This window comes from Triticum aestivum, chromosome 3A, assembly GCF_018294505.1.
Source record: "Triticum aestivum cultivar Chinese Spring chromosome 3A, IWGSC CS RefSeq v2.1, whole genome shotgun sequence".
In the NCBI taxonomy this organism is placed as follows: Eukaryota; Viridiplantae; Streptophyta; class Magnoliopsida; order Poales; family Poaceae; genus Triticum; species Triticum aestivum.
This window is the reverse complement of record NC_057800.1, coordinates 589,068,976-589,079,437: the sequence shown is the minus strand read 5'-3', so window position 1 is coordinate 589,079,437 and position 10,462 is coordinate 589,068,976. Positions and strand designations below refer to the sequence as shown.

Here is a 10,462-nt window from a genome sequence, read left to right as displayed (position 1 = left end):
AACTCTAGATGGTCCAACACATATTTTTATTTGTATATAAATTTTGTAAAATATGTTTCAATTGAATAAACTTAAAAAGATGATGGGAATCAGTTTAATAACGGAATACATTAATATACACATATATATTGCAAAAAAGGTTTATGTACTCTAAAAAAGGTTAATGTGCTTGAAATAAAATATTCATCTCATATTCGAAAAATATTCCTGTATACAGAGAAAAAATATATATTCAAAAGGTTTGAATAATTCTAAAAAGTTGCTCATAAGTTTCAGAATACTATGTATTAAGCAAAAAAGAAAGTTTCAGAATATGTAAAAAAAAAGCTATTTTCACAGAATATATGTTCATGAGGATCCAGTTCCATGTCCGGACTTCGGACTAAGGTTCAGTACTTGAGACGTTCAGGCGTGTCTTTCTTGGGTACAAACGTGGCTATATGATGCATCTGGCCGTAGCCGTAAGATGGAGACCCTGGTCGATGTAGAGCGTGATCATGGTCCTGTAGTTGACGCTGGCGTACTTGTCATGTAGCTCGAGCACAAAGAAGCGGAGGAGCACAGCCGCGAAGATCTTCATCTGCCTATACGCGAATTCCTTTCCCAAGCAGATCCTTGGACCAGCCTGGAAAGCTGTGAACTTGAAAGGGCTCTCCGGCAGGAACTCGCCGCACTCGTCGAGCCATCTTTCGGGCCGGAAGGCAATGGCGTCCTCGCCCCACAGCCGCTCCATCCGGCCCATGGCGTAGGGGGCGTAGAACACGATGTCTCCCTTCCCGACGCTGAAGCCATTGGGCAGAACGTCGTCTGAAAAGCACTCCTTGTTATCCTGAAAAACCCACAAAAAAACAGATATCATCACTCAGATCCGCAGTTACAATCGTACTACATGGAATCCCAACAAGTCGTGGTAGATGGATTAGATGGATGGACTCACCAACGGGAGAGAAGGGTACAGCCTCAGCGTCTCCGTTAGGGCGGCGTGCAGGTAGTGCATCTTGTTCAGCGCTTCCTCGGTGAGGCTCCGGGAGTAGTCGTCGATGGACGACGTGGCGTCGCCGGCGCCGGCAGCCTCCTTGCTTATCTTCTCCTGGACCTCCGGGTGCTTGCACATCATGTAAAGGAACCAGGCAAGCGCTCCGGCGGTCGTGTCCTTGCCGGCCATGACTATGTTCAATATGATGTCTCTCAGGTACTTGTAATCCACCTTCCCGGTTTCGCTGTTGGTTGCCAGTATGAACCTGGACAGCAGATCATCCTTCGACCCCTGTCAAGCATCAACGTAGATGCAGGTGAGAGCACGTTAGATTACAACAAGTTGATGTAGTAGTCTTACAACAAGTTGATGCAGGTGAGAGCACGTTAGATTACATACAGTGCCGTGTGCCTTGCTGCCGTCCGACATCTCGTCCGCCCTGGCCCGGATGCACTTGTACACGAACTCGTCGACGACCTTGATCCTGTGCCTGAGCGCCGCCTCGGCGCCGACGTTAAGGAACCTCGACACCTTCCAGAACGCATCGACGTAACGTAGCAGGATGAACTCGCTGGCGTCGTCGAACGCCGCGGCGAAGCGGCTCCCCTCGTCCGACCCCGACAGCGTGCCGAGGTCCACGCCGAAGGCGATGGTGAAGATGGAGTCCATCGTCGCTTTCATCAGCAGGGCCTGATCCAAGAAACATATATACACATATCGGCAGTGTTAGGTTAGGTCACAGGATGGTCTTGGATTTAATCAGAGCCAGCCAGGTTGACCTGGAAGTCCATGGGTTGCTTCGCGGCTGCGTTGCCGGCGACGATATGCGCGAGCTTGGCGGCGTTCCGGTTGAAAACGCCGCCGCTGAAGTCCCGGAGGGCCCTCGTCGAGAAGTCGTAGCTAGCGATCTTCCTCTGCTGCTTCCACTTGTCGCCGTCCACCGCGAAGATGCCGTCTCCGAAGAGATCGCCCATCTTGTCGTAGTTAGACGCGCCCTTTTAATTGTGTATGTTCAGAATATATGTCAGCAAGTATCCTGACTCCTGAGCTACTAATCATTATCTTGATCATCCTTTGAGCGTCAACTTATTTCGGACGGAGGGAGCAGTTAGCAGCTACTTGTATACCTTGCCGTAGTTGGCGAAGTTGGTCCTGAGGATGTGTTCGACCACCGCCGTGTCGGACGTGTAAATCTGCCTCCGTCCTCCCGGCGCGAGCAGCCGGAACGTCGCGTGCTCGCGGAACAGGTCCGTGAAGTAGTCGTGCAGCCGCCGGAGGTGATATACCTGGTGGAACACCGTTCCGACCACGGGCGGGTACCGCTGCGCTCCGGCGGCGCCGTGGCGGACAACGATGGTGGCAAGGTACGAGCAGATCGCTAGCACGGCGAGGCCGGCAGCCACCAGCATGGCCGGAGAGCACTCTGGCATTCCCGTCGCCATAGCTACGCACTTGCTCGCGTGTGTGTTGTGAGCTGAGCTGTGCGGGTGAGTGTGACTCGGCCTGCCAGCCGGCCGGGGCTTTTAACTATTTGGTGCCTGCTATGTTCCATTTCAGCATTAGTTAGTAATAATACATCAGCACAACGCATACATAAGACGCACAAACTAATACTCTCTCCGTTCCTAAATATAAATCTTCGTAGAGATTTCATTATGAACCACATATGGATGTATATAGATGTATTTAGAGTGTAGATTCATTTATTCCGCTCCGTATGTAGTCTATAGTGTAATCTCTACAAAGACTTGTATTTAGGAACGGAGGAAGTTCATCTCCAATTTAATATAATACGGTATCATGTCATGATACTTGATCATCTCTTTTCCCCGTCAGCCAATGATAGGACCACACGTAGATCATCGGATCCCCTCCTCCCGTCCAGATCCCCTCCTATCGTCCTCCTTCCCTCCGCCTCCCGTCCAGACCCCCTCCGCCTTCCGTCCAGATCCCTCCGCCTCCCGTCCACCTCTTCTCCAGATCCCGTCCACCTCCCTCCGGATCCCCTCCGCCTCCTGTCCGTCTTCCCTCCCGTCGTTGTCGGATCCCGACTAGGTAAAGCCCGTGCGGGGGGATGATTGCGGCGGCGGGGCGTCCCTCCGTCGCGGCTTGGAGGCGTGGCTGTGACGATGGATCTTGAGTGGGCTCCTCAGGACGAGGTGTGTGTGGCCATGGCACCGGTCACGCAGCGATGATACCTCCTCTACCTTTGGTTGTCTTCATCATCGTTCCAAAGAGATTTGGCCGGTGGGTGTTGCCTCGCGGTGGCTTCCCGGCAACGGATCAAGTGGAGGAGGAGATGGTGACCTAGCTGCTGAAGCGGGTGAGGATGCCACCATCGTCGGCGGCGCCCGCGGGTGTCATAGCCCTTGTTGGAGGCGATGGTGGGGGCGTCCCTCGCTCCATTGTTTCCGGGGAAAAATTCAGATTTGGAGGAGGCTACCATTGACGGCGGCGCCCGTGGGCGTCGTAGCCCTCGTTGGAGGCCTTGAGGGGCCTCCTGGATCGGATGATGGCGACGTCTTCGTCGTCACCCCCATGGGGGCATCATTTTTGGAGACATTCATCGGCTGGACGGACATGTGGACGACTTGGTGGTTGAGCGTCGGTAGGTGGTGGAGTGGTGCTTCATCCTACACATTGATGGCGGCGGATCTTGGCGGTGTGGCGCGGTGGAGTCTTGGCATCCGATGGGTGGCAATGGACTCATGCAGGAGGACGACGCTGTCTGGCGTAGTGATGGCGTCGACGGCAAAGAGGCCTGGCATTAGATGTTAGGTGTTGGCGCGATGTCTGTTTGATATTAGGCTCGGACATTCGGCACCCCTTCACGGGGATAGAAGTAGCGACATGTGTTGTCAAGATGGTGACTTTAGATTTACTGATGTATTAGCTTTGTAAGGACTTTGTTAATAATTAACAAAATAGCTGCATGCGTCGCCAGATGCAGAAGCCGAAAGTACATCCTCATTTTCACGTCCATTGTTACCGGCCTTACTAGGTTTTGACTTAGTTAACCGGGCCAAGTCAACTTCACGTCCATTCAGAAGTTGTATAGTATCGTGATTAAGTAAGAAGTATGATTGTTCGCATAACATAATTAATTAAGGAGTATGATGCAAGTGCAGGCCGCTAGTGCTATATGCAATTGGTATACATATAATTATAAATGTTTCTTCTTCGTGAAATGTAGTCTATGGGCAACTACGCTGACTCAACGATGAATGTGTGGCAAGACCTACCCTGTTACGTATTCTTCGAGACAATTGGAGACAATTGTACCTTTTTTCTCATGGGAGGGTGAGATCCTCGGTTGCCATGGTAGTCGGGTGCGTACTTTTCATTTGCATGTCCGCATCCACTGACATAAAAAAAAACAAAAAAAATTTTTTTGCGAGAGAAAGAGTTTTATTCTAGGGTAATAGGTTACAATCAAGAGGTAAAAGGTTCTCTATACATGGCGGGCCACTATGTAGCCATACATCAGCAATACTCTTCGTACGACTATAAAAAGCCAACCGATCTGCGATCTTATTTTGCTCACACTTAATTTTCATAGGAATAAACTCTCCATTCACCATAAGATGCTTAATTTCAGTTATCAAATGCTCATAAGCTGATCGAGATAGGGCTCGCCCGACAAAGCCGACAATGCTTCCGAAGAATCTAATTGAACAACAATAGGCTCATTACTATGCTGCACCGCCAACGCCATTCCTTGCATTAGTACATGAAGTGTAGCGACCAGACCTCAAACAGTCTGATCTCTGTGCTCCGGTGTCATCCCTGGATCAGTAATACTGACACCACACAGTACTCGGAGGATTTATAGCAGAGTAGCAATCACACACTTATTACATCGAGTGTCTCAAAAGAGAACTTATTATAATAAATATAGCTTAAGGCCATCTAATAACAATAACAGCGGAAGGCTTGAAAGATAAGTGAGTCCATCAACTTCAACGGCATCACTGAGTATAGAACCACGACCTAAAAACTCCTTAATCGTCGTCTGAAAAGTCTGCAACATTAACGTTGCAGCTTGAAACGGGTCAGCACATGGAATATGCTGGCAATGTAACACATAGAGAGTAATGGTATGAAACAGCTATACTATATGCATATTTAGCTGGTGGAAAGCTCCATGGTTACAGTTTTGCGTAAAGCCAATTTTTCCCTACTTCAAAGGAATAAATTTAATTACTATCATGGTGGTTGTTAAACATTGAGAATGGTTGACAGCATTCTCAATCCCAATTAAGCATCATCATTAAACATAACCCAACAAAATTAATTTAGAGTAACATGTTGAGATTCACATGATAATCCAAGTACTAGATACTCAAGATGTCCATAACCGGGGACACGGCTAATCATGATTAGTTTATTACACTCTGCAGAGGTTTGCGCACTTTTCCCCACAAGACTCGATCGCCTCCGTTTGGTTTCTCGCACTACATGGTGTTTGAGAAGACGGATGACCGAGACATAGTCTTTCAGAAGCGCTAGCACCTTACGATCGGGTAGACCGTACCACCTACATCCCCTACATCTGCTAGTCTACCACTGTAAGAGTTCGCACAACTTAGTCAACTATGCTAGAGCCCATAATAGCTTGTGGCTGCACACGGAAGTTTCTAGTATGAATAGTCTCATGATCCCTTTGAGCCTGGGTGGCGGTCCAAAAGAAAACAGGCAAGTCCTGGAATACCCAGGTGCCTCAATCCACCCAGATGTGTGTTTAAGTTGCCACCTTAGATAAACCATTAATTAACAATCTCACATCTGTCATGGATATCACTCACCCAATCCACGTCTACTAGCATAGCATGACATAATAAGCAAACGTAGAAGTAACTCCCAAAGATTTGATAGTAACAGGTAATAGGTACTACCTCATCTACTTCCCCTCCCATAATTTAATTAGATGCTAATCATGCAATGTGTGAGGATTGATCTAATGCAATAAAACTGGGTAGTAGAAAGGTATGATCAAAGTGTTACTTGCCTTGCTGATGATCCACGAAACCTAACGATTCGAAGTAACAAGCGGCGCACTCCGGGTATTCTATCGCAGACAAACAAACAAGCTTACAATAAGTACTCATCAATGCACATGTAAAACTCAAATAAGAGATCTAGCCAGAAGGTTTAACTTAAGAACTCTGGTTGGCAAAAAGAATCAAAACGAACGAAACAACGAAAGTCAAACGGTGAAAGAAAACAACTTCGTTCTAGTAATCTGGATCTAGGGAAAATTTTACAGTAGCAAAATCTTGTTTAAGTTGATTAAACGGATAGAGGGTTTCGAAACGAATCTCTAGGCGCTTAAATCGCCTGATTCCGATAAACGAGCGAAAAGTTATACTAAAACGAAAATCGGATCAGGATTCGTGATCAGAAAAATCGCGGATTTAATCCGAGAAAAAGAAAAACGACGAACGCTCGCTAGAACGAATGAACGGACGAACGCTCATTATTTAAATAAACCGAAAAAACCGATCTATTTAAAAAACCGAAACTAAAAAAAACGACGAAAACCGATCTAATTAAAAAAAAGTTGGCATGGAAGTCGAGGCGGCGACGAACCTCGGCGGCGGCGTGGCGTATGGGGGCGAGCGGCGGCGGCGCGGGGCTCGAGGGCGGGCGGGGCTGGCGGCTAGGGTTTCTCCGGGGGGGGGGGCTGGGCCGGCTTATATTGCCTAGTCGGGCCGGAGTCCTAGTCGGACACGGCCCGTAGGTCGGTTCGTTTTTTTTAAATTATTTTGCTCGGAATAAAAATAAAAAGAAATACTAAATGGACTCCAAAAATTTCAAAATAAATTTTCACGGGCTTCTAAAATCAAGCCGCAGAAGGTGAATATATATTTGGGACCTAAATGCAATTTTGAAAAACGCATATTTTTTCTAAATTCAAATAAAACACCGAAAAACTCCAAAATAAAATCTTATTTGATTTTATTATTAAATCCTCAATATTTCTATATTTTGAAAAAGTCATTTTATTCCCTCTCTCATATTTTTGTAATAGAAATAATTGATGATAAAATAAATAAAATCAAATGATCCTATTCTCAAAATTTGAGAAAACTCAAATATAAAAATAACGAAATTCCCAACTCTCTCTCCTTGGGTCCTTGAGTTGCGTAGAATTTCTAGGATCAACCAAAATGCAAAATAAAATATGATATGCAATGATGATCTAATGTATAACATTCCAAATTGAAAATTTGGATGTTACAAACCTACCCCCCTTAAGATGAATCTCGCCCTCGAGATTCGGGTCGGCTAGAAAATAGGTGAGGGTGGTCTTTGAGCAAATCTTCCTCTCGTTCGCAAGTGGCTTCATCCTCCGTGTGATGGCTCCACTAAACTTTGCAAAACTTGATAATCTTGCTGCGAGTGACTCGACTGGCAAACTCAAGGATCTTAATTGGTTTCTCCTCGTAGATCAAATCGTTATCCAAGTGAATCGTTTCCAAAGGCACCGTGTCTCTCTCTCAACGGTATATCAGCCATCTCCGCGTGACATTTCTTTAACTGAGAAACATGGAACACATCATGAACTCCTGACAATCCTTCGGGGAATTCCAACTTGTAGGCCACTTCTCCCATACGCTCCAAAACTCGATATGGTCCTACAAATCATGGCGCTAACTTCCCTTTAACTCCAAAACGCTTTGTTCCTCGAAGTGGAGATACTCGAAGATAAGCTCTATCTCCGACTTCGTAAACTGTCTCCTTGCGTTTAGAATCTGCATAACTTTTCTGTCTGGACTGGGCTACCTTGAGCCTATCGCGAATTAACTTCACCTTCTGTTCAGACTCTTTAATCAAGTCAGGTCCAAACAACTGGCGCTCTCCAACTTCGTCCCACGATAACGGTGTCCTGCACCTCCTTCCGTACAAAGCTTCGAAAGGGGCCATCTTTAAACTGGTTTGATAACTGTTGTTGTAAGAGAACTCTGCATATGGCAAATTATCGTCCCAACTAGATCCATAATCTAGCGCACAAGCTCTCAGCATATCCTCCAAAATCTGATTGACTCTCTCGGTCTGTCCATCTGTCTGTGGATGAAAAGCTGTACTGAATTCTAGCCTGGTTCCCAAAGTTTCGTGCAACTGCTTCCAGAACTTTGAGGTAAACTGGGTTCCTCTATCTGATACGATACTCCTTGGAACTCCATGCAAACATACGATCCTGGTCATGTATATCTTTGCCAACTTAGCACTGGTGTAAGTGGTCTTTACTGGGATGAAATGAGCTACTTTCGTCAATCGATCAACTACAACCCAAATCGAGTCATAGCCTGAACGAGTCCTGGGCAATCCCGTGATAAAATCCATGCCTAACTTATCCCACTTCCATTCGGGTATCAGCAATGGTTGTAACAATCCTGCTGGCTTCTGATGCTCTGCCTTTACTCTCTGACATACATCACAAACTGCTACATACTCCGCAATATCCTTCTTCATTCCGGTCCACCAGAAAATATCCTTCAAATCCAAATACATCTTGGTATTTCCTGGGTGAATTGAATACGGTGAATCGTGTGCCTCTTGCAAAATCAACTTCCTGATCTCCGGGTCATTGGGCACGTAAACATGGTCTTCAAACCATAGGGTGTCGTGTTCATCCTCACGAAATCCTTTAGCTTTTCCTTTGCTCAGTTTCTCCTTTATAGCGGCAATCTCTTTGTCAGCTTTCTGAGCTTCTCTGATTCTATCCATCAAAGTTGACTGAATCTCCAATGCTGCTACATAGCCTCTCGGAACTATTTCCAAACATAGTTCACGAAGATTTTCTGCTAACTCCTTGGGTATTTCTCCCGTCATTAACGTATTGACATGGCTCTTACGGCTTAATGCGTCAGCTACTACATTAGCCTTTCCGGGGTGATAATGCAATTTCATATCATAATCCTTGATAAGCTCCAACCATCTCCTTTGTCTGAGATTCAACTCCTTCTGTGTGAAAATGTACTTCAAACTCTTATGATCCGTGTACACCTCACAATGATTTCCAATGAGGAAATGTCTCCATGTTTTCAATGCATGCACTACGGCTGCTAACTCCAAATCATGCGTGGCATAATTCAACTCATGAGGCTTCAGTTGTCTTGAGGCATATGAAACAACTCTCCCTTCCTGCATAAGCACTGCTCCAAGTCCTCGACGTGAAGCGTCGCAATACACCTCATAATCTTTGGTCTGGTCTGGCAAAATCAACACTGGTGAGGTAACCAAACGTTTCTTCAACTCCTGGAAACTAGCCTCACATTCCTCTGTCCATATGAACTTGGTATCCTTCTTTAACAACTCAGTCATAGGCTTCGCAATCTTTGAGAAATTCTCAATAAATCTCCGGTAGTATCCTGCGAGTCCAAGAAAACTCCGGATCTCTCCAACTGTTGTTGGGGCTTCCCACTTGGTCACGGTTTCAACTTTAGTGGGATCAACTGCTATACCTTCTCCAGATATAACGTGTCCGAGGAATCCTACTTCCTTCAACCAAAACTCACATTTGCTGAACTTGGCATATAATTGATGTTCTCTGAGCTTTCCAAGTACCAAACGCAAATGCTCCTTATGCTCCTCTTCATTCTTCGAATAAACCAGGATATCATCAATGAACACTACGACGAACTTATCCAAAAACTCCATAAACACTTTGTTCATCATGTTCATAAAATAGGCAGGTGCGTTAGTCAGACCAAATGACATAACGGTATACTCATACAGCCCATACCTGGTGGTAAAAGCTGTCTTCGGAATATCCTGTTCTCGAATCTTCAACTGGTGGTATCCTGATCGCAGATCGATCTTGGAAAATACCTTAGCTCCTTGCAATCGATCAAACAGATCGTTGATCATTGGTAGTGGGTACTTGTTCTTGATCGTTACTTCATTCAATCCTCGATAATCAACAACCATCCTTAACGATCCATCCTTCTTCTCCACTAGAAGTACTGGCGATCCCCAAGGTGAAGAACTTGGGCGAATATATCCCTTATCCAGTAACTCCTTAATCTGCTTCTTAATTTCCACCAAATCCTTTGCTGGCATCCTATATGGTCTCTTTGATATTGGCCCTGTGCCTGGCAATAGCTCAATCAAAAACTCAATATCTCTATCCGGTGGCATGCCTGGCAACTCCTCTGGAAATACATCAGGGAAATCCCTTACCACTGGTACTTCCTCCTGCACAACTCCTGTTAGGCAATTTACTTGAGTCCTCTTTGGCACATGCCGGGATACATACTTGATCCTTCTCCCTTCTGGGGTGGTAAGCAAAATTGACTTACTAGCACATTCAATATTCCCTTCATACTTTGATAACCAATCCATGCCTAATATCACATCCAATCCTTGAGATTCCAATACTATTAGGTCTGAGGGAAAAACATAGTTACCAATCCTTAATGGTAACCGATCACACCATAGACTAGCCACATACTCTGCTCCGGGCGAGGTTACTAACATGGG

General features: G+C 45.8%; 1 protein-coding gene across 1 annotated transcript; it reads right to left on the bottom strand.

The window, feature by feature from the left end:
* Positions 1-332: 332 nt before the first annotated feature.
* On the bottom strand, positions 333-2,418 carry LOC123058717 (cytochrome P450 704C1-like). The gene is made up of 5 exons (XM_044481413.1): positions 2,104-2,418; positions 1,756-1,971; positions 1,376-1,666; positions 938-1,267; positions 333-829 (listed from the first exon to the last, which is right to left on the bottom strand). The coding sequence occupies exons 1-5, from the start codon at positions 2,416-2,418 to the stop codon at positions 437-439; spliced, it is 1,545 nt and encodes a 514-aa protein (XP_044337348.1). The 3' UTR covers positions 333-436.
* Positions 2,419-10,462: the final 8,044 nt, after the last annotated feature.

Excerpts from the sequence above, each read along its gene's own strand:
- LOC123058717 (XM_044481413.1), bottom strand. The coding sequence starts at position 2,418 with ATGGCGACGGGAATGCCAGAGTGCTCTCCGGCCATGCTGGTGGCTGCC. Across the intron at positions 1,667-1,755 it reads AGCAACCCATGGACTTCCAG|GCCCTGCTGATGAAAGCGAC; the intron begins GTCAACCTGGCT and ends TTCTTGGATCAG. Across the intron at positions 830-937 it reads TGTACCCTTCTCTCCCGTTG|GATAACAAGGAGTGCTTTTC; the intron begins GTGAGTCCATCC and ends TGGGTTTTTCAG.